At 41.7% G+C, this 27,792-nt stretch overlaps 1 protein-coding gene across 1 annotated transcript in view; it reads right to left on the bottom strand.

Moving 5' to 3' along the window:
• Positions 1-4,584: 4,584 nt before the first annotated feature.
• The window catches only part of nt5c1aa (5'-nucleotidase, cytosolic IAa), a 23,372-nt gene continuing 164 nt past the window's right edge, over positions 4,585-27,792 (bottom strand). The window contains exons 1-8 of the mRNA XM_083785569.1: positions 27,746-27,792; positions 27,322-27,595; positions 20,291-20,335; positions 16,231-16,398; positions 15,774-15,903; positions 10,802-10,924; positions 9,576-9,760; positions 4,585-9,053 (exon numbers count right to left, since the gene is read on the bottom strand). The exon at positions 27,746-27,792 is cut by the window's right edge and continues 164 nt beyond it. Coding sequence (XP_083641695.1) covers positions 8,685-9,053; positions 9,576-9,760; positions 10,802-10,924; positions 15,774-15,903; positions 16,231-16,398; positions 20,291-20,335; positions 27,322-27,477 — 1,176 coding nt within the window. The 5' untranslated portion in view covers positions 27,478-27,595; positions 27,746-27,792 and the 3' untranslated portion in view covers positions 4,585-8,684. The remainder of the gene's footprint in view (positions 9,054-9,575; positions 9,761-10,801; positions 10,925-15,773; positions 15,904-16,230; positions 16,399-20,290; positions 20,336-27,321; positions 27,596-27,745) is intronic.

Below are 27,792 nucleotides of genomic sequence, written 5' to 3'. Positions count from 1 at the left end.
ATAAATACTGTATGATGATTTCCCCCTCTATATTTCTTTATAATAATCGTATCCTGCTCCTCCTTACCTGAGGCAGAGCATCCAGGGAATTCTTCCTTATCGCATTCCTCTTCCAACATCAGGAGGATCCTTTGATGTTGTTCTCTGTCCATGGCTTGAGTTGGAGAGTTATATTTTTTTAAATATTTATATTTATTGGGTTTTTTCTTCAACACAACACAAGTTAACACAACACAACCCAGCCAATGCGTTCCTCCAGGCTTTCAATTTTTGCACCAACAAAGTGAAAGCCTGGTACCGAGGCTAGCCAAAGATTGTCTGAGATTTCCATCTCCAAATCCTCCACCCAGCGCTCCTTCACACTATTCGTAGATACAGAGTATAGGGACTGCATTAGGTTATAAAAATATGACATTATACGTTTTTTCACCGGTACCTGAATTAGAAAGTTATCTATGGGGCTTTCTTCTATCGGGTTTGTCAGGGAATTGGGGAAACCTGTTACGCACAAAACTCCGGATTTGTAGATAGCGGAAGAAATTTTGTCTGGGGAGATCGAACAAATTTGAAAGCTCTTGGAACGAGCCAAAAACATTATTAATGTATAAATCTTTGAATCGTTTGATTCCCAGATTGGTCCATACGGTAAATGCCCCGTCTGATATGGAAGGAGGAAAGACATGGTTATCTATTAGTGGGGCCAGTTTAGAGAAGGACTGTAGGTTAAAGTGTCGTTTAAACTGATTCCAAATTTGTAAGGAAGTTTTAACCATTATATTATTTGTGTACAAGGAGGAGTTGCAGTTGGGAGGGCAATGTACCAGAGCAGCCAGAGATACAGGCCTTGAGGAAAATGTCTCCATCTCTAGCCACTCTGGTGGAGGGCTAAGTGCTCCTGGATATAGCCAGAGTTGTAGCATACTGGAATAGTCGGAATAAGCTTTGGAATGCTGGTGTGTAAGTTTGTAACCACATTGAAGAAAGGAAAACACAATCTTGATAGTATGATCCTCTGATCCCCGCCCCCTCCCCTCCTTTCTCTGTACATTGAGGCAACAGGTGTTCGCATCAATCACACTGGCAGCTACAAAGCTACAGCCCACCATTTATTTTCAATGGAAGCCACGCAGCTATTAGAAGATAAAGATACAAGGACACATCCAACGTTTGTAGCTGCTACAAAGATACAAAGCTTTAAGCTTTGTATCTTTTGTATCAGCCAGTGTGAATGCTGCATTAAGGGCCTTGCAAACGGGGAGCGATAAAACGCGCCTATAGTTCATTTTCAATGAGACCTGCGTTTTTGCTCGGAGAAGTCGCGGTGCGACAACGCAAGCGTATTTACGTGAGCGCGGTCCCGTGAATTTGTTGTGTGCATGCTCGTTACATGCAAATGCACGCCCGCGACTCACCAGACCTGGATTCCGTTTAGCTTTTTATTACGCCTGCGTTGTTGCAACCCTCTTCAACAGACCTGGAGGAGACCATAGGCACCTCCAATTTGAGCGTTATATGGGCATATATGGAGATCTGTCTGTTTGTCAATCCTAGTTTTGGGCTTTTTCTGCCTTTTATTGAGAGGTTTTATTGAGAAGTAGAATGACAGGAAATGGGGAGAGAGATGGGGGAAGACACGCGGCAAAAGCCTTCAGGATCGGGAGTCGAACCCGCGGCACGCCGTAAGGCTGGCTCAGCAGCCTAAAGGTGCCCGGACGGTTGGGCTAACCGTCCGGGGTCCAGCCCCCTTTTGTGCCAATATGGAGCTGAGTGATTTGTTTGTGCCTGATGCCATGATGACACATTGAAGTTAGAGACATCTGCATAGAGGATGAACGCACCATTATAGTTAAGGCAGTGTTTCTCAATGTTTTTACACCAAGTAGGCTACCACCTCAGACTTTATGACATCAGACCTTTGTCACCTTATAACTGATGTTAAAATACAGTGTACTCTGAGTCTGAGTTGCCCTATCCCATCCTATTCAGTTATGCACAGGAACACGCACAAGCACACACACACGCACACACACACACACACACACACACGCACACACACGCACACACACACACACACACACACACACACACACACACACACACTTATCCTGATACAGACTTATACCTGCTGTCAACTGCAGGCAGCTATCGGCTGCCTCAGCCAAGCCATTAGAGTGTCTCTGTAATGCCAAGCTCTCCCTCTCAGAGTCTGTAGTTGTTTTCCGACCGGCTTCAAGATGTCCACCGTTATATGCCTGTCCCCAAGCACCCCAAGGTAACATGTCTGAACGACTGGAGACCTGTGGCCCTCCTCTCAGTTGTCAGCTAAATGCTTTGCGAGGTTGGTGACTGAGGTACTTTGTTCCATGCTGCCTGCCATGCTGGAACCATGGCAATTTGCATATACTGTCAAAATAGATCCACTGACGATGCGGTTGCCATGGCGCTTCACGCCACCCTTTCTCACCTGGACAGGACTTGTTGTGTTGTTTGTGGATTACAGTTTCTGCCAAGTTTGACACCAGGCCTGCACCCGGCCACGTGCAGCTGGCCACATGGATTCCTGTCAGGCCGTTGCCATGCACAGCTCAAACATCAACAAGTATGCTCACGGTGGCCTGGGCCGGCTTAGCGGTCCAGCAGGCACCTTGGCTGGTAAATCAGCATGACGGTGTGTTGCGGGTTCGAGTCTGCATTCTCTTAATCAGATGGGGTTGGAAACAAAGGAACAGGGAAAGATTGTTAAGGCCTATATTTCTTTATTAAGGACTTTGAACAACAATTTGAATTTACAAAAGAAAGTCATTGGGTGATGAAGGGCACAATAATTTGGGAAACTGATTGGCTTGTCATCGTGGGATTGCTGCCAAATCATCCAAATGTCCTTCAACCACCTTTTTCCTCTCAAAGGCTACTACTCTACTTTTAGAATGAGCATGGAGTTTAAAAGCACACTACCACACACTTAAGTTAGATGAACATGCCAGATCTGCACATAATTTATGTCTTTGGGGCAAAAAAGAATACTAATATCCAGCTCCCTCTGCCCTCCCCTTGCCCCCCATGCACCCCTGTCTGTGTCTCTCTCTTTAATCACCTTGCTATGTTCTTGTCAGACTCTCATTCTCACACCTTGTGCCATTTCCTAACACTACTGGAGGACTAGTAATAACCCCTGCGGCGTACACCCACCCCAACCTCGTCTCACCTGCAGCAGGCCACATCTGGTCAACCAACACAGTAATACCCCATTGTCACAGTAATACAGCTTATATACTCTGGCTTATTATGGTCTCTTTATGCAACTCCTACTCCTTTCTCATTTGCTCATTAATGCATCTGCAGAATGGATCCTTTATTAAGTATATCCTATAGTACTAGATCAACCCCGCTATACTGTATGGTTCCGTTTAGCTTCACCGACCACTTACAGAATATGATCGCATTGCAGTGAATTTTAGCGCCTGATGATCGTGTGAAGTGATGGAGTACTGTATTATTCTGTCCTCTTTCAGTCCCCGGGGGGTCTTCTCCTCATATCGCTCTCATTGTTGTTCCCCTTTCAAACTGATTGGAGGCCTGTTGTACAGCTGGCAACGTGTGTGTGTGTGTGTGTGTGTGTGTGTGTGTGTGTGTGTGTGTGTGTGTGTGTGTGTGTGTGTGTGTGTGTGTGTGTGTGTGTGTGCGTGTGCGTGTGCGTGTGTGTGTGTGTGCGCGCGCGCGCTTATGAGCAGTTGCATCATCTTCACGCTTAGTAAACACCAACAGAATCAGCCTGCCGCTACTGAGGTCATAAAATCTAAATTCCTCAATCTATCAACATTTAGCTGCACTTCCTGTCCCTGTGGTGTTGTTAACAATATGGGGCCAGCGGGGCCAAGACGGGGTGTTGGCACACGGCAGTCACTCAGCTGCTCTTTATTATTATTATCACACCCCAAACTCAAAAACGCCAGCAAGACCCAGTGAACCTGAATGAATATTATTAGCACTATCCGTCAGACATCAGTAAATGTGTGAGCTGTGAGAGGTCAATGGGTGGGTAATTACCAATACATCCATGATAAACAATTACTAACAAAGGCATTATTTTCTGTTATTCCAAAGCAGTTAAGGCCCCCAGTTGATGCGTTTGGAATTTCCGGCTGAATCACTCATATTGAGTTTCTCAGAATTAGATATAGGAGATGTGATAATAAAAGCATGCTGTTATGAAAGCCACATGTTAATACAATGCTGCCACCCCATGGCGTGTAGAAGAAAAGCATATCACAGATTTCCAATGGAGATTATGATAGGTCTATACATATTTCATACATACTGTACATATTCAACAGCCAGGGGAAGAAGGTACAGGATGCCTGGACAAAGGGCATCATTGTGAAGATCCCAAAGGGCATCACCCCTTTTGTCTATCCCCAGCTCAATCCTTGCCAAAATCCTCATACAAGGAATATCAGATGCGATAGACAAACGACTACATTGATTGATTGATTCAAGTCAAGTCAAGTCAAGTCAATTTTATTTATATAGCACATTTAACAGCAGTTGACCCAAAGTGCTTTCCAGAACAGGTAGACCATAGTCTATCACAGTGCAATAATAAAACAAGTAGGCTAATACAATTGCAAAAAACAGGCCAAAACAAACAAAATAACAACAAAAACAATGAACAACCATAAACACTAAACTTCACACTGTATTAAAAGCCAGACTAAAAAGGTGAGTTTTCTGGTTGGATTTAAAAATCTCCAGGGTGGGGCTAGCCTTTATGTGAAGTGGAAGACTATTCCGATTGATTGATTTATTAACAGTTTGCAGAATTACAGTACAATTCAAGTACAACTCAATACAAAAACTGTTGACTGTAATTGGACACACCATAAACTAAGCATTACACTTGTTTACAATAGGGCCCACCATTTTCAATTCATCACAAAAGTAGTCAGAAGTGGGATACAAACAACAAAGAGAGGAACAAGCAGGGTTCCGAAATGATGTGTTGACCATGTAACACCATTGAGCAGTGTAGAGAGCGTTAGAGGCAACTGTATCATTGTTGTGGATTTCGAGAAGGCTTTCGACAGTATTCTCAGAGACGGCTTGGAGAATATACTCATCAACTTCAAATGCCAAATGTGACGCAGTCAACAAAGACAACTGAAAATACTGAGAATATTCTTTCCTATAGACAAATTCACAGAGGCTTCCCTGGGTGCGGCCATTACTGAGGTGTACCATTAAGGGCAGCAGCACTGATTAGCTACACCTGGCCTACGGAGCACCTGCTCCATGGATTACACCTCAGTAATGGCCGCGCCCAGCGGCCCAGGGCACCCCTCTGTGAATTCGTCTATATCCAACCAACATCTACAGGGCATTAAGAATTTAGCTACATAGAAATGTCTATTTGTATGTCTCTAAATGTTTGTATGTCTTTAAATGTTTTGATGAATTGAACAATGTGGACCCTGTTGTAAACAAGTGTAATGCTTAATTGGGTCGTCCACTCACAGTTGACAGTCTTTGTATTGAGTTTGTGCTTAAAATGTACTGTAAATTCTACAAACTGTTAATAAATATTTCAATCAATCAATCAATCAAAAAAAAGTAAGTACTCTCTGTGTTCAGCAGAGGGCAGCAACAGACAATAACACTAGCTGTTGAGGCTGTTGTTGGTAGAGTCAATCATAGACATATAGTCAATGGGCTCTTTATGCACACAGAATAACTCTTCCTACTTCCGGGCCCCTTCCCTACTTAATTCCTTCACAGATGTTACCGATGATAGCCTACTAATTAAGGCTCTGTTCCATTTAGTGTATAGTGGTTCTCCCCATAGCGAAATGGACCCATAAGTAGGGTTGTCCTGATCTGATCACGTGATCGGAAATCGGGGCTGATCACGTCATTTTCTAATTATCGGAATCGGATCGGGAGCAAAAAACGTGATCGGGACATCCCTGGTATCAATATATCCATATCATGATATTATTTTGTATATTGTACTATTGTGATATGACAGAAATGTTCTATAAAACAAAATAAAAAAAAGTAAGCGCATGCATAAAGCGCATGCATAAAGTGAGATCGAATGGCAATTCCAGTGGTAAAGTGAGTGGCAAAGTTAATTTAATATGTTTAAAGTCGTTTAATGCGATCAGGCAGGACTTTTCTGTTTGGAATCAGGAATCAGATCAGGAGCAAAAAAACTTTATCAGGACGTCCCTACCCTTAAGGCTCCATTAGGTTCCATACAGACTCGTACAGGGCCCCGTATACAGGTAGACCCGTATGGGCCCTTTGGAACCCACTCAAGGACACTTTGAGGCCCACTGGTGTAGCAGTGTTTCCAGTGAGCCAACATGCACAATAGCAGCACCAGAATGGACCGGAGCCTTCATTAGTATTATAAAGTATAGGGAAGGAGCACAAGTTTTTTTTAAATGTCATGTGCGCATAGAGCCCAGAGTTGATATATTTCTTGTGCGTGCGCACACACTGTGTCAGTTCACTGTGTCGGTTCATGAACATGCATTTACAAGCAAACGCAAACCAGTCATTTGCACGTATTCACGCACACACGCACACACACACACACACACACTCGCATGCGCGTGCACACTTGTACACACACACACACACACACACACACACACACACACACCACAGAGCCACTCTTTTTGGGTCTTGTTTGCTGCATTTGTTTCCCATCTTCACATTTGGATTGGAACTTGTATACTCATGCCTTTCAAATTGACACAGTATAAGTATTTTTGACATATGATGATACGTTGCTTCCAGAGTTATACTCGAGGGGTTAATACGCTGCATTACTATGTGGGTGTATATAGTGTTTGCAAGACCCACATGTCATATGCTGATATTCTCATTCTATAATAAATATTGGTTAAATCTATTTGTGGGTTATCTGACTAAACTATATTTGAACAATACTACTCAACACTTTATAATGTGTTTTTTAAATATATTTATTGAAAACCAAAACCATATGTTGATAACCAAAATGTTCATATACCATACTGTCATCTACATAATTTCAGCTGCTGCCATGTACAGTAACACAAAATATAATATGTTCTGCTTATTGAATTTAAGTTGCTGCTGGCCAGCACCTATATAATTTGCAATAGTCATTGCAAATGACAATACTGACACTGACAGTGACTTTTCAAAAGCATAAAAATAGATTTTAGATATAATTATTAGAACTAAGACAACGAATGAAATTCATAGCTTCCCTTATGCTTTGGAGAGTGATTAAACTCACTAAATGATAAACACAGACACTATCAATATTTTCAGCAAATATTTCAGAGGTTTCACTCTTTAAAAGTATTGATAGACTACTTACTGGCTACAATACATGTTTCCCTAATTCCCTTAATTCACTGTGACCCTCCATAGCTAAATAGAGCCTAATGCCATGCGATTGAACATGCTAAACTACAATTTGACTGTAATCTCTGGGTGCTTCTGTTAATGGTGTATTCATTCAGATGCAAGTCAATAGTAAAAGTAATTCCGGCCAGTCTTTCCACATACAACAAAGCGCTCATCTAGAAATGTCTTTTGTGCTGTGCTGAAGACAGAGTCATATTAAGCAGGGCTTGAATGAAAAAGAAAGACCTATACTGTACTGTCTGCAGTCTGCATTTCCCATAAGGAAGTGCATGTATTTAAGTCGGTCTGACCAGAAGCAAGGATAAAACGTATCCTCCCAATGACAATAAAAATGAATGACCAGAAGGGAATATCAAAAGCAGCGGCATGGATCCTGCTATCCCCCCCCCCCCCCTAATCGAACCTGTACTGTATATATACAGCAGAGTTTTCATAGAGCAGTTAATTCAATGGGATTGGGAACTGTAACTGGATGAACACATACTGTAACGTAACTCTGAGGATCAAACATCAACATCGTCTCAGGTTCCAGACCTTCATCCACATATGATTTCTAACATAATGTGTTAAAGATAAAAAAAAATAAACAATGGATTTGTTACATTATGGAAATGATACATTCCCTCATACTTTGCATCAGTGATTCTCAAACACGTTGTGCCCCAGGTATATACGGTACCAATAGCCAAGTAAAAATCTCAAGGCACACCTGTATTCATATCCGCGCAAAATAGCCTCTATATAAATGTGCTATCACTCTTATCACTGTGTAAACATTTATTATTTATGAAAATAGTTGAATTTGGTTAAATTTGTTTTTAGGGCATAGATTTGCAACTGTGTTGGAAAAAAGTATAGATATAGTAAATAAAAAAACATAATACTATCAGTAATTATTCATAACATGTTGTATGTTTTGCAATAATAATGTAATAATGGTAATAAGTCACTGTCACAAAATCCCAAGGCACACCTGCACGTGTCTCACAGCACACCAGTATGCCCCGACACACTACACCGTTTGTGAACCACTGCTTAGTTCACAGTACAATATCTGAAGAGCACATAATCCAACGCAACATGGATGCTACTAAAACAACACATTCATTTTGGTTTAATTTAGATTTTTTCAACAGTGTTTTATTGTTCAATATGTCATCTTCTCACACGCAACTTACTCCACGAATTCTCCTATATTTGCGTGAATCTGAATCGGTTTTCACATTCTGTCCGTCCACCCCTTTCTGTAATCTCAGCCCAGGCTAAATTGCTGGCATAGAGCTACTGGTTTCTTTTGTTTTGCGTGGATATTTCTGAGCAATGCCGTAGGGCACATGGGCAGCAATGGTGCCCATCTCCGCTGCTCCCTCCACGTGGAACATCTGGTCATCGAAATAGATGTGGGGTCTGATCTTCTCCAGCATGGGACCCTTCGGAGCCCCGGCCAGGAACAGGGCCTCGTCGATCTCCAAGCCCCAGGCTCTCAGCGTCTTGAGGGCCCGGATCCCAGAGCTGGCTGCACTGCGGGCCGTTACCAAGTAGGTCCGTATGGGGCAGTCCAGACGATGTCCCTTCGCATAGAACTTCTTCTGGAGCTTTCCCAGTGAAGCCAGGAAGCCCTTCAGAGGACCCTGTGCAAGAGTGGCATAGGAGAGCCCAAGAGATGACAAATTAAGGCCATGCAGATTCAGTACAGCACCTCTGCTAATGGAGCATAACATGTGGGCGTGGTTTTCTGGACCCACTGAAAAATCTACAATTAATTTGTCCCATAGAGATTTGCAAAAATATTATATTATCAATTATTTTAAGCCTAGAATCAAGCCATCCAGGATCCTGGTGAATCAAGACCATAAAACCTTTGATTCTGTGAAGAAAGGAAAATGAAAACCGCTAAACAAAGGGTATTTATTAAATGTAGTATATAATGTATTTTCTCACAGAATCAAAGGTTTTATAGTCCAGCCCATCACTCGCTTGACACATTAAACTTAAGAGAACATTTGAACTAAAAACCATAGTGTGAAAAAAGCTTGAATATTTATTGATAAACACTTGATAGACATGACACTGAAAATAGCAGATGTACGCTAACAATGCGTCACAGTGCAACACATTATGATAATATATATAATTAGGTATACAGTACATACATGATCCAGTAGGATGTCCTCATTTTCCCTCTCATGTTCAAAGAACTTGTCCAGGCCATGGGCCTTGAAGATGCGTTCTGATTCATCAGAGAAGAGCACGGCATCGCCATCAAACGCCACCCGTAGCTGGGTCTCTGATACCTCTGTCGATTTATTTGACATGAACATGGTGGCTGCTGCAATGCCTTCATTCAAAGAGAGTGCGAGACACAGGAAAATCATTATTGATGCAAGAGCTAAAAGCAAGACCTAAAACAAGACTACAAAATGTCAAGGTGGCAGCTTGTCTATGGCCAATCACGTGGGCCATAGGCAACATCATCGGACCCCTTGGCAAATCAACATTAAAACGATAAGCAGTTCTTCCTTGCACAAGGAAGGAACAACCTTTTTGTCTTAATTCAGAACTGCTTGAGATATCCTGCTAAAGGACAAACAAACAAACTGACAGGCTGGGTATACCTTCTAGGGAGAGGTAGTTGATGCTTGCTACAGACAGAATTGCCTCCAACTACAGTATATGATCGGTTGAAGACAAATTGCCATTTAGCTGCTGCATTACTATGCATTGCAAAGATCTTACACAGCCTGTTCAAGGCGGGGGAATGCCAGACATAATGACACATGCTGACGCCTGACATGGACATTAGTGCCAAGTATCAGGAGACAGGAGAGGGAGACATTATTCCTGTCAAAAAGTAGAAATACAGAAATATTGGTAACACTTTACAATAACGACCTGTTATAAAGCATTTATAAACATTGATAAGCAGTTTGTAGATGAGTAATAATCATGAACAGACTGTTTGTTGACATCCGTAAATGTTTACCTAAACATTTATAACTATGTGAATAGTTTACTACTTACTAATACCTTACTAATAACGTATAAATTATGTTTAAACTTAGTTATAAATGTTTAGGTAAACATTTACGGATGTCAACAATGATTGTTCATGATTATTACTCATCTACAACTGCTTATAAATGTTTATAAATGCTTTATAACAGGTCGTTATTGTAAAGTGTTACCGAAATATTTGCATCCTGTGCAAATTAATACATATTGTATGCCAAACATTTTGTAATTTTGATAATATGGAGATGGCTATCCATTGATAAAAACATGTTGTACACTCGCTTTATTGTCACGTAACATTAGTGTTAAATGCTCCTGGTCTGTATAAGGAAGGACCAACAGTGAGGATTTAACAGTGCATGCTTACCTTCTGCCAGTGCCTCCCTGACCTTCTCAGCATCAGCGGACAGGTAGAGGTCGGTCCGCCAAGCCTTCAGGTAGCCAATAGGACTGGTCCCTCCGGTCATGCAGAACCTCTCGATGAACAGGTCTGAGAACACAGTGTGGTTATTTAGTCCTTCTTTTAAACGGAAAGTAATTTCCTTGAAGTGACATACAATGACAGTCAGAACTCAGAACACATTAAGGCTATTGGATATTTGTGAACTAGAAAACGGCACTCGGCGGAGCGCAAATCTCCACCAGGCTGGGCTGCCAGGGCTGTGTAAGTCGTGGGTCAGAATGCAAGGCATCTTTTGTGGCCCACACACACTGACAGGGGCGAAAATATCATCTCTGCCTCCCAGCCTGGTAGAGATAATAGCGGGTTAAACTCAGAGATTTGCTGATCGGTTGGTATGCTTCGGACACTCCAGAACAGAATGCACTGTCCCTCCCCTCTAAAGGCGTATGTCTCTTCCTCTTCCTGGTGTCAACAAATACTTGCTGAACCTTGTGCCTATCCTGGTGTTGATGGCTGTGAATCCCATGACCAGTAGAAAAGTGTACAGTTGCATTTTGGCTCAGTCGCAATATGCCACTTTGTCCTGAGGATTTTAACAGATGATTTCGGATTTACTAGGAGGGGAGGCCTGAGGGAGGGTGCAAATGAGATAAGAGTCATATAAGACTGATTTGTAGTAATTGAATAACACAGTTACACCCTTCTAGCCAGAGTGTTCGTGCAATTTAACAGCAGCTCTCTGCAAGTAAGGAAGTAAATGAAGGTGCAGGTGTCAATGTGAGAGGAAGGCGAGGATGGCAGTCACTCACCCAGGAAAGATTGGACAGACCTTTTAACTGGCAGAGAAAGTAATGAGTTGTGACAGCTAAACGGGAGGCCGCAGGGCCAATTATGTAGCTACAGGAAGCAAGATTGGTATACATACTGTACTGTACTCTGTACAGTGGTGTAAAGTAATTACGTACTGTAGGCTACTTGTTTCTTCAGTATTTACAAATGGCAATACTTTTACTACTACCCCACTACATCTGAGGAAAATGTTATACTCTACACTACAATTATTTACTGTAGATACTGTAGGTCTGGGCCCACCCTTTTTTCCCTTTATATCATATTAACAGATTTTGATAACGTTAGCATCATAACATAACATAATGTGGATGCAATCACTGCATTCAATTTAGCGAAATATGGCAGTGGGTGTATCGTGTGTATCATTCGCCTTTTCCTATTTGGCTTTCCATAGCCACTGCAACTGCCTATATAGTTTGTCCCTCTGTGCCTGCGTAGATTGATGGGTCATGCCTGATGTCTAACACTGACTGTTGTTATTTGCTGCTTTTAGAATGCTGCAGATTTGTTTTTCTTTCCCCCGGAAACTCGTGTGTTTGTTTATATGATTAAATAATAGATAAAAATGAGAAGCCTTCTGAGACTAGTAGCATAATGTTAGCCTCACAATGCCAAACGTCTTATTGCAAAGCTTTTGGAATGTATTCAGCATTCCCTGGAGGAGCTACAAAAGTTAATTATATCCTGAGGATTTCACCTTTACTGGGCCGGCAAACTCCACAACAGCGCCCGCAATTAATATGGATTAATATGTGATTGACATCAAAGGTCATAATTGTAATTTTTGGCCATTTTCTATTTTATACATTTTGAACTTGACATTCTGCATCAATCAATGAGCACTTTTACCTTTGGTACTTGTATATTTTGCTGCTGATACTTTTGTACTTTTACTTGTAAGTACATTTTTAATACAGCCTACAGGACATCTACATTGCAGTATTGATACTTTTACTTCACTGATACTGTATGAACAGAAAGGACGGAAATAGCCCTCAATCTCAAGAGAAACTGTCAAGATTCAATTTAATTCAATGTAATGTTTATTTTTGGAGTTTGGTTGTGGATCTGAGCTTGAGCGCTGGCATTCTGTAGCTAATCATTTAAGATTGAGTGTTTTCCTTTCCTTGAAACTGGAGTGCAGGAGCGTGGGAGTGCATGGACTATAGGGAGTGGACTCTAACCACCATGGTGTCTGTATCTTTTCCCTCCACTGATGTTTTCTCGTCATTTATCATTACACGATCCACTTATAGTTCCGTTTATTTATTTACATAGAGGATCTGAAGCACAGCAACAGGAAGCAGACACGGAGTGAGACGTGGCACGGTGCAGTCACATGGAACTATGGTGGAACTATCCACATGGAACACCACCACTATAGTCACATCAAAGAATGACTGACTCCATGGATTCCCATTGCTGAGCATATCTCTAGACCAGTGGTTCTCAAAGTGGGTGCCTTGAGTACAGGGGGTCTCAGGCCTAGGATATACACGAGTACGGGTCTTTTTCAAAACTGATATTTTCATCCTCTGTTTAAAAAAAAGAATCCCTTCCCACACGACAAAGATATCTGTGTCCACACAAACGCAGAAACGCATTGAACACAGGAGAGAATCACTGCAGTAGCAGGTTTCAATTTAGATTTGATTTTAAATTGACATTTATTATTATGAGGGGCATAACACCCACACCTCATAAACACATGAAAAACTCGGGGAAAAAAATACAAAAATCACGGCACTCCATCTTTAATATAACTCAGACATACCATTTCATGGTTCTGATTGTTATAATACTTTAAACTCTTATAGGAACATTTGGCTTCATTTCACAACTAGGGGAGTCGCCCCCTGTTAGCCATTAGGAGAGAATGCAGGTTTACTTCAGGGTCACTCCGCACTGGCTTCATATTTCAGAACAGGAGCTTCTTGCTCGAAAGCAACATGTACTGTACTGTATATTCTACAGTTACAGCACTGCCTCATTGCTCTGGGTGTGAGTAACGTAACGTAACATCCTCCCTGGCCTGCACTCTCAGTCAGGGAAGAGACTGCACAGCTCTAGCGACTAGCACGCATTTACAAGCAAACTACACACACACACACACACACACACACGTTGACACGTTGGTGTCAGGCAATTGGTGACAGTGACAACTCAGTCTGGATCTATCAGGAAGACAGGAGTCTTGCAATAATGTAACACCTTAATCTGGACTCATAGTTACAGTAATTAGATTTCACGCCCTGATCTGATGTTATGTTCTGACATCCTGTCCTCATGTTAGGCCTTTTTCTATTTTCTTTGTGTACACCACACACGTGAAATTTCTCATTTGTAAAAACTAGCTTTGAATATAAATTGACTGAAGATGATTGATGATTTGACAATGATCTTTATTTAAAGGTATATTCAGTGATTTCACTTAATTCAAATATCACTTCTTTTTTTGTTTTGTTTTGTTGTGATAATCCTCCCTATGTGCTGACCATATAAGGAGTTCCTCCCTGTCCCCAGTTAACCCCTGGGGTCAAAAAACGTGGTGTGCGTGCTGTTGGCGTGTCCCCCCACTGTAGTGCGTGTGCATGTGCACATCTTGTTACCGAGGTGGATCGGTTACTCACCCGACCAAAGTCTATATGCAAGGCCAAACCTACTGTATATTGCCATGCCATAACATCAATAAACCTGAGTTTATTGATGTTAATACAGGAGTTGAACGTGACTGAAGTCACTTTCAACTCACATCAACATTGATACACTAAAGCCAGTCAGTGAGACAGATACAGGTCAATCAAGGCATTCATGTGGCAAGGCATCATGAAATGACTGCATTTTATACAGTAGTGTTTACTGTATACTGTACTGTAGTGACGGTGGTGGGGTGGCGGTGGCAGAGTGACAGTTAGTGTCGAAGTGTCCTTGAGCAAGACACTGAACTCCTAATTGCTTCCGATGAGCAGGTTGGTGCCTTGCATGGTTTCCGCCGCTATTGGTGTACAGTATGAATGTGTGTGTGAATGGGTGAATGTAATGAACCATCTATGTAAAGCGCCTTGGATAAAGACGCTATATAAATGCACCATTTACCATTTAGTGACCATCTTATCAAGCTTCACAAATCACACTTTATGAATAAATCGAAAAACAAAAACAAAAAACAAACCTACAGTATATGGGGGACATGGGGGGGGGGGACTGATGAGGGAACCCAATTACTAACTGACTTATGTGTTGGATTTGGGTTCGCACCACACCAGCATGTGCACACTCAGCCAGCCTTCTCGTGAAATCATTGCGCAGACATTAATCAGAGATGTTGCCCACGTGCAGATTTAAACGTATCTCAGGTTATCTCTTGTCTCTTTCTGTGCGATACACCCATATACCCCCCATGTTGATCTAGTGTTTGCTTTCACTGCAGGGCCTAGCTATCCCAATAACATAGTTTGTTTAGTTAGGTTCCGCAGGAAAGGTCAGGGTTAATAGCCACTAGAGAGATCAGACACAGAAGCAGCATCTGGAGCGACTTCTTCTGTTACTTTGATTCCTGCTCTACGGCATGTTTCTTTTTTTATATAACAACCGACTTCAAGCCTTTTGACCGATTCTGATGTGCCACAAGACAAATAAAGCCTCCACTGCACGTAACCCTGCCAGAGGATCTGCTTGACCATTTTAAACCATCCAGGGGCTGAACAGGAAGTGGCTAGCCTGTGATGAAGATGACATTTGTGGGAAGTTTTATGGGAAGGATCTGACAGTCAGCTGTTCATGCACTTGTTTGTATTTCTGCAGACTAGAGCTTGTGTCAATGCATTTAAGGTTATTTTTGGTGTTTCCCCCTATTTTAGTGATTTCACCTTGACTACTGTAAAGTTGTTTTTTCCCCAGACTGTCCCAGAAAACAATCAAAAACACCTCCAACTTGTTTTACCTCCACGCTCCCAGAGTCAGTATATTGAAAGACAAGAATATGATGCAAATGGGACCGATTATGTTTACATTGGAAAGTGGGCAATCGTGACCAGGTCAAATCTTGCATAATGCATGTTCATGTATGTTTTGTCAGACTCACTATGATGGTTGATGGTGTTGATGAGTCGTATCCCAACGTGTGCATGATTGTAGGTCACCAGAACAATATCGAATAATTCTTCGCTCGCCGGGTACAGTTCTCTCAGGTGAGTATTCACAGCCTCCAGTGCCTGTCGGGAGACAACAAAGGCAGTAGCAATTAAGCAGTCAACCTCTAATCAAACTCATGACATTGGCAATGAGCCAATTTCTTTAGCCTACAGTATCTGACAACATTAATGCCTGTCAGCTGTGACTCACAGCTGACAGGCACAGAAGCAATTCATTTCACTGACTCACAGCCTGTGAGTCAGTGAAATGAATTGCTTCTGTGATTCCGCAGGGACCACAGAAGTGGGGAAGTGGGGAACTAGAATTGGTTCCATTACATTTCAATGCGTGGGTGGGTGCGTGTAAGAATGCATTTGTACACTTATTCAGAGGGCATGTACAGTGACCTTGACAAGTGGGAAAGCAGGTCCCGGGGCGAAGGGTTCGTTCTCGTGTTCCAGTTGGTATTGTAGGTACTCTTCCACCCCTTTTTCTTCGTACACCTGCTGCTCGCGCTCTGTGCGGAACAGGACCCGCGTAGACACGGCAATGGTCACTGCGTTCTCTGGTTTGGGCTGGAGAGGAGAGGAGAAAGGAGAAAAACTACAATAAACCAAACAAAATAAAATACAAAAATCGTATGAATCAAAGTGGGAATGAATTATGTCACCCCCTTGCTAGAGTTCAATGGATTGGTTTTATTTTGACATCCTAAATTGACACTGAATTGAGGGATACTGGGAGATTAAAAAAATACATTCAATAGGAAAAGTAGGTATGGGTGCAAGGCCTGTTTAATTTCACTGTGTGCACATGCTACAGTGGGGTTTTAGAAGACACTTTCTGTAGCATGCATTGTCTGCGTCTACACATGCAAAAACTCCTGTAGCTACACATTTTATAACCATGTTTGTCTTCATGTGTCAGTGTTCGCTGTCCATTTATTATTATTTTTATTTAACCAGTAAAAACACAAATCTCTTTTTCAAGTGGGAACTGGCCAAGAGGCCGAAATAAAATTACACTTCAAAGCTATTCTATATACAGTATGTCAATTTGCAGAACCGCCACTAATACATCCATGATACCCCTAAAGTACATAAAATATAGTACAAAAATCTCCAAAGTTATATACTTGCGCCCTGAAAAAAAAATACACAGTATATTGTATCTAACTAACTATACAGTACAGCATCCAATACAATACAGTGAAGGAGCCTGTCATTATCATGACAAGTGGTCATATCTATTCTATGCTGTGTGATTCTATTGTGTTGAGAATTGTAGTTGGTTACTAATCATTGCTTGAGTTAATGCTTTTATTCTCTATAGCATTAGACAGGGACAGATCTTTCAACAAAAGATGCAAAAGAATCCTCTAAGGTCTGATGAGCCAAAATCTACCGATGTGGTGATATCTATTCTATGTTGTGGTGTGATTCTATGCGTTACTATGACAACCAGATAGCATAATAGGAGCAGTAGGATGTGACGTATGTTCCCGTGAGTGATTACAGCCTACAGAACAGTACGGTATCTGTGTGGACATTGCCTTATTACAAGAGAACACGACAAGAATGACATCATGTCTGCTCGTGTGTAGAGCTCGGCCGATGCCAGACTTTTTTGTCCGGTGCGATACCTATTTTGGCGAGTCCTAGGACCACTGCATGATCATATGTTTACATTAGATGTCGATATAGCCCAGGAGTAAGACCAACTCACAACATATTTCATGTTTTGTAACACCTTAAGCATTAAACATTGGTTCAAGGGTGTGTGCTTTGAGGGTGTGTGTAATCACAAACATTGTCCTAACAGAAACATTAAATGCCATTGAAAAATGAATGGCCAGTTTTGAGTATTTGTGTAAACACAAACATTACGTAAACGCAAATGATAAGAGCGCCCCTCACTTCACACTGGTGTGATTTTTCTCACTGTAAATAACACTCAAACTCACATATCATTTATCACATATGATAGGTTAACATGAGTATAGGTTCACAATCACAACATAATAGTGGAAAGGTTACGTATATATACACAGTATTTTAACTTAATGTATTATGTATTATTAACAGTCTACTCACTGTCTTATCAATGCTAGTACAATGTCCGAAAGAGCCAAACAAAAACCAATTTTACTCTTCTGTACCTGTACACAAGATGTAACGGTGAAGTGTGTGTGTGTGTGTGTGTGTGTGTGTGTGTGTGTGTGTGTGTGTGTGTGTGTGTGTGTGTGTGTGTGTGTGTGTGTGTGTGTGTGTGTGTGTGTGTGTGTGTGTGTGTGTGTGTTTGGCACAACTTGGCAGGATATACTGACGGGGGGGGGGGGGGGGGGGGGGTTGGGGTGCATGCCAAACAGGTGTCCACATTGGGCGTTGACGTAAGTTTAGTTCGGTGGGAGGAGAGGGGGTGGGGGGGTCAAATTTAGAACACAGACGGAAAAGGGAGTGTGTGTGTGTGTGTGTGGGGGGGAGGGGGGTGTGGCGGTGTGTGTGTGTGTGTGTGTGTGTGTGTGTGACTGACTGACTGACTGACTGACTGACTGACTGACTGACTGCCTGCACCGGCATACTCTACCGTATGTGAGTTTAAGCGTCTAGTGACTTAATTTAAACGTCAAAGTCCATTATTTATTCTCTTATAGAAATTACCCCTGAATGATGACTGCTGGGTCAATTTGTGACTTTCATACATTCAGTCCTGCTTGCTGAACGTGCATACCGTATGTGTGCATGTATACACGTGTGTGGTTGCGCGTGCACACGCATTTTTGCCTATGAACGCAGATGGCTGCGTACTGTGGCTCAGTAAATAGGCCATAGGCAGTCTCTTGCCCTGCACAATTATCCTTGTAGTTGGCACAGTTCCCGAGTCACAACAGTTTTGCACTGCATGGTTCCAACTAACTATTACCTAATTACTCTCACTCTCTCACGCATGCACACACTCACGCATGCACAAACACATTTGATTTTGATTAAGTAAATACAGAACATGCATTTTAAGCTTGTAGATAGGGATAGGCTCTTGTCGCTGCTTAAACCATTTTGACAAATTATGCCCAAAAAGTGATTTATCGGTAAGTCATAGAAGATAGATACATATAAACATATAAATGAATACTGAGGCAAATGCAATCATAATTTTCTGTGTGAACATTTTCCTCGTGCATGCATGCGCTGCAATCCACAGACAATGGAACTCTTGGTGAAATCATATTAATTTGTAATAATGCTATGTTACACTGTAAAAAGTGCAAAAAAGTACAAAATAAAGTAGTAGTAGTAATAGTAGTAGTAATAGTATAGGGCAATAATTAAAATAGATGTATTGATTAATTGACTTGAATACATTTTTAGAATTAATATTTTCAGTTATGTTTGGGTCAAAATATTGACACTGGGCTGTGTGTGTGTGTGTGTGTGTGTGTGTGTGTGTGTGTGTGTGTGTGTGTGTGTGTGTGTGTGTGTGTGTGTGTGTGTGTGTGTGTGTGTGTGTGTGCAAACCAGGGGGGCAGTCAGCCAGATATTTCGTGAAGCCTCATTTGAAATCGGTAGTTCATATAAATGGCCTGTTGTGGCGCTGGACTGGACCCAAAAAGCCCCATAGCTCCATAGAGGCCCATGTATTTTGGCCCAACTTCACCTAGACTGTATTACCTTAATAAACATGGTCATGAATACTTTCTTCTTCCAGTCACTAGTTTAAAGTCTCATTTCTAATGTCATAATATTCTTTTTGGAAAATTATGGTCCCATTAATAAAAAAAATGACCATAAAGAAAAAAAAACATCGCGTATGTTCTGAGGGGCGTGGCTACCGTTACAGTCTATGATCGGGATTCCCCTCCCACTCGAGTCAAAATAAAAACCAACGGAGAAGAAGGGGGGAAGTCCCGCCTCGTTGTCTGGGCAGCCAATGGCCAGCTGGTCCAAAACGGAGCCAGCCAATGGCCAGCTGGTACCAAACGGATCTAGAAAGATGGCGACTTACAGTGCAGGAATAACAGGCTTCATTTTACGTCCATGTTAGACCCGGAGAACGCTTTGTCCATATTTTTTACAGTCTATGGTACAAACACAGGCTGACATATAAGAGTGTTTGTACCAAACACAGATAAACATACAGTATATGACATACTGTTGTTTGTCAATATACCACAGAGGAAATCTCTTCAGGTCTTGAAAGGTTAAGGAAAACCATGATAATGAAATGAAACAAGTACACTTCCAGCGGTGCATTTACTCAAGTACTCTACTTAAGTGTAGAATACAAAAATCATGCCCGTACGCCACACTCCACGATGCATTGATGAAATGATTGGTTAGTTCAGTGGTTGTGTCCTCAGGCATGTGACACATCCATGACAGACAGGGTTAATGAAGGAGGTGAAAGGTTAGAGGTCACAGGCAGCCATATGTCATTGACCTTTGACCTCCACATGGCATGTATACTTACAAAGAATATGCCTCCCTCCACCTTCCGGGTTCGTCTCCCTGTCACCTTAGCAAAATGACAGTTCAAACTCACTTTTATTCACACAGCACTGGTTTTTACAATGGGCACAGGACACAGCATGCTGCATGCACACAATATTTTTTAATTCATAATTACACGTTGATAACCTATAGTAAGAACTTTGCACACATCTTCAAGCACTGTAAGCGCTAGTTCACAAAGTTATTCGTAATTATTCCGTATCCTCTTTTTTTATTCTTCTTGTTTTTTAATACAGACCTACAGCTCCTTCTCAAAAAACTTTTAATATTGTGCAAAAGTAATTATTCTTCCGTAATATAATTCAAAAAGTGAAACTTTCATATATTCTCGATTCATTGCGCATAAAGTGAAATATTTAAAACCTTGTTTTTATCTTGATGATTATGGCATACAGCTCACGGAAATCAGAAAATCCTATCTCAAAATATTAGAATATTCCCCACACAAAATATTTTAATGCAGAAATCTTGGCCATCTGAAAAGTATATTAATGTGTGCAGTCAATAGGCTGGTTGGTCTGGGCTACTTTTTAACAAATTATTTCATCAACATCAGTCAAAACTGAAGAACTTGATTTCACTTGATCGATTTAAACTGTACTTGTTCAATCTGAATTGTTTTTTTTTCTTGTAATGTATTTGTGTTCAAATGTATGTTATGTACAGTGTAAGGGCGTCATTGTAAAAGTGAGCTGGTTCTCAATTGACTTCCCTGAATAAATAAAGGTGAAAGAAAAGAAATGAGGCGTGGCATGGAGGTGATCAACCTGTGGCAATGTTGAGGTAGTTTGCTTTGATAACAGCTGTAAGCTTTGTATTGAGTCTTATGTCTCACATCTTCCTCTTGACAATACAACCTTGATTCTCTGTGGGGTTCAGGTCAGGCCAGTTGGCTGGTCACTTAAGCACAGTAATACCATGGTCAGTGCACTAATTACTAGTGGTTTTGAAACTTTTGACACTGTGGGCAGGTGCCAAATCGAGCTGGAAAGGAAAATCAGCATCTCCATTAAGGTTGTCAACATACTGAAACTGAAGTAAAATATCCTGAGAGATGGCTGTGTTGACTCTGGAACACAGTGGACCAACACCAGCATATCACATGGCACCCCAAATCATCACGGACATAAAGATCTCACACTGGAGTCAAACACAGCCATCTACCAGGATATTTTAGAGCACTTTGTGCTTCAGTATGCAGATGCTGGAATCTCCATCCCTGATGATGTCACGTGATGTCACGAGACCTGGGCACCATATATGGGGGCATTCCCATGTATGGGGATATTGAGTGACTGACAGGAAATACGATTTCATAGTAAATGTGACCTGCAGTTGCAATTATTATTATTATTTTATTTTTTGAGAAGGAGCTGTATATGAATTGCATGCATTTTATTATTCTAGCCTCCCACATTGTCCGAGGAGCCAAACAAAAACACAGTTGTAAACTTGAACCTTGAATGTAACCAGTAATTTGGTTACATAAATTATGGTTTCAAGTATTTTCAAATATCCTCATGTATGATCTATAACAACATTGTGAAACGCTGTGTGCTATACTGACCAATGCCACCTTGGGTAATTTCTCACTGCTCCTCGGCCACAGTGCTAGTGCTATATCGGAGGCCCCTTTTCCACCAAAATAACTTTGGTTCTAGAACGCTGGTTCCGTTCATGATGGTTTATATCCCATCTGCATCTTCCAACCTGAGTAGTGAGTGACACGCAAGTATTTTTTGTTTCCAGTTCCGAACCAACTTTTATGGATTTAGGGATTCATTCGGTTCAGAATTAGGCAGGAAAAACGTTGACGCCAGCAATATTGATTGTCAATGTGGTTGCAGTGAGAAAGGCCTTTCTGTCTTTTAAAACGGTTTAAAATGTTTTTTTTTATTTTTTTTATTTTTTTTATTATCTTTTTTCTTTTTTTTTCTCGTAGCAAAATAAATCTTTGATCTGTGGGCCATGATTAACTAGGTTTGGGAACATTATAAAAAATAAAATAAAAAATGCCGCAATTGACTGATGTGTTTCACCGGTGAGCACCAGGTTAAAAGTCTTCAGTTCCATTGATTAATTACATTTCTGTGCAATTGAAACATAAGGATGTGATGAGAGAGACAGAAGGGGTGTCTGAACTTCAGAAAGGTAAAGTGCGGACTGCGGAGGGACCAACAGTGACTGGAAAGTGAGGGAGAGGTAGAGAGAGACACAGTGTGAGGTTATATTTAGAGTGAAAGGGCCAGCAGTCTGAGCATTCATTTCAGACACAGTGCATAAGGGTGAACAAAACAATGGTCCTGATAACGTGAGCCTTGACAGGCAGGTTGATACATTAGCACTCTTACTGAGAATAGCCTGAGAAAACGTTTGTTTTAATGTATCTACTGTCGAATTCTGTGGTAGCGTTGCTTTTACAGTATTGAGCACTGAAGTCTGACACCAGTGTCGATAGAGGGCGCTATTCCTAGGTCACTCACAGCGGCGTTTGAACTGGAACTGTGTTCTAAAAATAAATCACCCTGGTGATTTATCATTTTACTCATATGGATATGAAGCATGAACTGAAAAGTACTAATTTATCCAAAGAGTAAGACTTTTAATTTTCTCCAAACACAGATGTTATCAAATGGAACTACATTTCTGGGTCATTATTTTGGCCCTTTATTACATATGCACTTAATGGCATGAGTGTATTATAATTACCCTTGTCTGTTTGTCTGTCTGTGGAGAACTGTCCACAATTAACAACACAACACCCATAAGAATTGGGAGTGGTATCTGGATCTGCATTTCTTTTTTTATAATTATATTTATTCAAAATAGGCCAACGGCCGAGGTCACAGCAAAAGGTCAAAAATCCCTATGCTGATAATAACCAGAGCATGTACGGTTCTGCTGTAGCATCTAGTCGATTATTTATTGATTATAGAAGCAGTGGATGATTCAGTCTCATATCGTATCCAAGAGTCAGCCATGGACTGAAGTGAGCTGAGACTTCTGGTGAAAGCTTAAATGAGTGAACATGAACCCTAGCAGGCAAACATTCGGTAAAAAATTGGTTGGTGTTGTGTGACTGTGACGGGACCGAACCGGTGGCCTACCAATTCCAACTCATCTACGCAGGGTCTCTCCCAAGCTTTTCAGTGTAGTTTTTGGGTTATAAAGGGTGCACCAACGGATGACTGGGGCCACTTGGCTTGTGAGAAGTGATTGGACTAATCCCAAACCCTCTAAACGGTAGCCGGATCAAAGCCATGGTATGAAAGCCCTCCATGCTAGCGTGTAACCAGCAGAGATTTTAGGGGGGGGTTCATTTACTTGATGCTGATTGCTTGTTAAAAATCAGAGAGGGAGAGAGAAAGAGATTGTTAGATATTTAACAATGGTCTACAGTAGATATTCAACGGTGAGTTTTACTCATTTTTTGTAATCATTTTCTATGCATATTGTCCGTGTTTTTATTTTAATCTATATGCTATACCTATAATCCTCTTGGTTGTTAATGGATTTCACTGTGACTGTAGCCTGTTATACACAGAATAATCCATGTACTATTATACAGTACTAAGACTGAAAATACAACCGCTTTACAAAAAGTGCAACACAACACATATTATAAGCACATGTACACACACACACACACACACACACACAGGTCACACAAGCTGGTCCACACGTGTCTGTTTGTTGTGGTGTACAGTGTCGGACTGGCCGGTGTCGTATTTTCACTGCAGTCGGTCTTTAGACTTTTGACTGACAGGAGGTTAGAATCGCTGCTCTTTAAGCGTTGGATCTTAACAAGTCTGAAAATACACCAGTGTGCAGCCCACCCACACTAATCCTGAACCAGCACAGAACAGATTAGTCAGCTTTTACCTTTAGCTCCCATACCTGCCCTTTAGCTTGCCTTTCCAATCTCTCTGTATCTCTCTCTCTGTAACTTAATCCTCCTGCCCCACCTTCCCTCCCCAGCACCGTCCACCCCCCAGCCTGTCTCTCTGTCCCGCTGTGCCCTGTCCAGTATGTAGATGCATGGTGATGGGGCTGCTATAAACAGCATGTAAACCTCCCGGCCTGGAGGTGTCGATCTGTCAGATTGGGTGATCTTTCTTATATGGACGGAGGTAGGGCCCGCACACCATTCTTTTGGTAAAGAATTACTTTATTGAATAAATAAACGACAACGTTTTGATCTTGATAGATCTTCGTCAGGTCAGTATACGATATGACGAAGATCTATCAAGATCGAAACGTTGTCGTTTATTTATTCAATAAAGTAATTCTTTACCAAAAGAATGGTGTGCAAGTTACAAGGTTACACTGGGAATTTGGGAAAACATTAGTAACCGGCTTCCACACGTCTCTTATTAAGCCTATGTTTTCTCAAAGTATCTCAATCAATCAAGTCAATAATCAGTGACTCTCTCCCTCTCTTTCTCTCATCACTGACACTATGGCTCAATCCCAATTCCCCCCTTCGTCCTGGCCCTTAGCCCTTGCCCTTGCTGATGCGCGTTCACGTGAGGGGGAAGGGTTATCTCAATTGTCTTTGGAGCGAGGGGTAGGGCAGAGGGTTAGGGCTAGAATCCCCTTCGTTTGAAGGGATATCTCGACGGGACTTCAAACGGAGCAACATCACTGAGGGCTGAAAGGCGGACGAGGTAAGAAGCCTTTTATGTCCTTTATTATGGAAAAATATTATAATAACCAATATTATTTGAATTTATTAACAATCTGCATCGCCAAAAATATCGCAATCTCTAGCAAAGGTTAACGTTACCTCACGTGAACTAACGATATGATACGGCGTTGCATTCATACAACGTTACCCATTCATTTGGCGCCGCATCGGCGCTTTATTCTTTTTTTATTTATCGCCGGTGCGCCGGTGATACAACACGGATGCAAGCTAGCTTATTAGCAGGCATCAATCCGACCCCCCAGACCACGATATGTCAACATTCTGCAGTTTTGGAGCTCTTAAAAGCCGTGAAATATCCTACTGTACCTACATAACGCTGTCACTGCATAACGTTGGCTACTCGCGCTGCAGTGATAGCTATGGTTTTATCATGACCAATGTTAAGCTAATCCCCACAAGTTGCAAAACTTACATAACTAATTAGCAATGGTGTTGTTTTTTTCCCCAGGCAAACCAGCTACAGAACAGATTGCAAGCTGCCGTGCAGACTATACATTGGATGGAGATGAATCACGATGGCATTTTCATTGATAGAAAATTACTCTGTTCTTAATGATATTAAAAACAATGAACAGTGACCACAGCCCCTTCTTTCTATACTGTAAATAGTTTTTCCTTTTTCTAACCCTGTATATATATCTGTACCCATGCTATACAAACAATAATCAATTAATCAGGTACAACTGTTGAGCAGGTGTCAGAATGAGCTATATCTAGCTGAATTACATACATGGGCTACCAACATGAGACAAAATTACAATATATTTATTTCATCATAACCACAGTAATGTTATATTTACGTTCCATCTCTACAGCTTAAATCAAATGGAAAGTAGTTTCCAAAGTGGGTTATGGGCTAAATGATAGTTTGTACACTCTCAGAGTTAATTAACATTGATTTTACAATATAAATTGGGGGTCCTGTAGTGAGCTTGCAGATCAGCTATTTTCTGAGAACAGGTTGTATATCAATTTCTACAAGGGACGTTCAATATTTAGGGACGTTCCAATTCCTAGGGGGATGATTTATCTCCCTACCCCTTGACACTCATTATGTAGGGACAAGGGGAAGGGGCAAGGGCTGAGGGGTAGGGTTAAAAAAGGAATTGGGAAAGGGCCTATGTCTTGCTCACTCTGTGACACGTACTCACACTGTCCCTTCTGAGCTCACACATATAGACAGGGTTATTAAGCAATTCATTATCAATTATCAAGATAGCCAAAGAGGCTCTGCCCTCAATACCCTCATACCTGACTGACCTCACCAAGTGAGTGACACCCACAGCCACAACAACAATCTGGTACCACCCACCTATAGAACAAACATGCTCTTTCTACTGCACTGCAACTAAAGGGAATGGAATGCCCTGACACCATCCCTTGAAGGAAGCCAATCACTGGCTTCCTTCAAAACGGGCCTGAAAATCCATCTTTCAGGTAAACTCACTTTTCCCATAGAAAGGTGATTCACTGCCTACAGTTTATTTATTTTTGAGGGGGCCGATAGCCCCTCCTATGTCCAGTTTTTGGTGTGTGTAACCCTAACAACGTTAAATCCCATTGACAATGAATGGACAATTTTGAGTGTTTGTGTAAAGTGTGTAAAAACAAACATTGCGTAACACAAACATTGATGACGAAGGTGAGGGCGCAAATTGTGATTGGCCGGAATGAGATGATGTATGATGATGTACGATTTGAGCTGCCAGTCTGAACAAAGCCTAATTCTCCTGTTTCTGTTATCTTATACTGTAAGTATCACTTACATTTGATATAAGTTCAGCCGGTCATACGGTAATGTTAACCTGTAGCTTCTGTGTTTGTTTACAGTGTCTGTGACTGTATGCGTGCCACTGCCTGCATATGTGTGTAGTACGCACTTGCATTTAGGGGGAGGTCTGGGATTTTGTCAGATATAATAATCAATGGTTGGGTACCGCTGATCTCTCACGTTAGCAGACATTCCTTTCCTCCACATGACCCACATCGGATCTACGTTTCAATCGTGGTTGAGAGGAGGACAAAACAAGTGAGGAGAGGAGGAGAAATAAGGATAGAGATGGGAGGAGCAGCTTGTATCCCTACGTCTTAGTTGACTGGGGTCTCCCAGGGGTCTATACTAGGTCCACTGGTATTTCCCTGTAGGCCTACACCAAATCCTTTCACTGAAAACATTGTCACTGAATGTTTGTCCTCGGAATAAGTGGATAACTACAGTATATTCATCAAACAGGTGCACCAAACCAAAGGATATGCTGCATGCCCACAAGAGACCGACCTACCATTTTTGGCTTGGTGGTGAGACCCAGATTGTCCTGGTCAAACTCTGCTTTCTCTTCCCAGGGTCCTTTGCTGTCTCCGTTGGAGGAAGGGGACACTTTGAGGTCCTCGACCTGCCCAGTCAGTGTCCGTACAGGGTCCAAACTCATCTTGACCATAGAATCCCCACTGTGATCCAAACTGCTGGAGTCTCTCTTTCTACTTTCTCAACTCCGTCCTCTGGGACGTGGCTGAGGTGTGAAGGACACCCCGGTGTCCAGTCTTAAAACAAGGTTGCTGTGTATGTGAAACACAATTCCCCTTGTTTTAAATCAATCCGCAAATGTTGTGTGTACATATACACACACCCTCCCCTGACTTCTTTCTCACTTATACATTCATGCACACAACACACCCACCCACACTCTCACATGTACAGATACATACACAGAAACAGTCCAAAGCTGGTCCAGTTCTCTACTGCTGCTGGTGGC

The sequence above is a fragment of the Protomyctophum parallelum genome, assembly GCF_964188405.1.
Source record: "Protomyctophum parallelum genome assembly, chromosome: 1".
Lineage (NCBI taxonomy): Eukaryota > Metazoa > Chordata > Actinopteri > Myctophiformes > Myctophidae > Protomyctophum > Protomyctophum parallelum.
The sequence above is the reverse complement of the archived record's forward strand: the minus strand, read 5'-3'. Positions and strand labels throughout refer to the sequence as shown.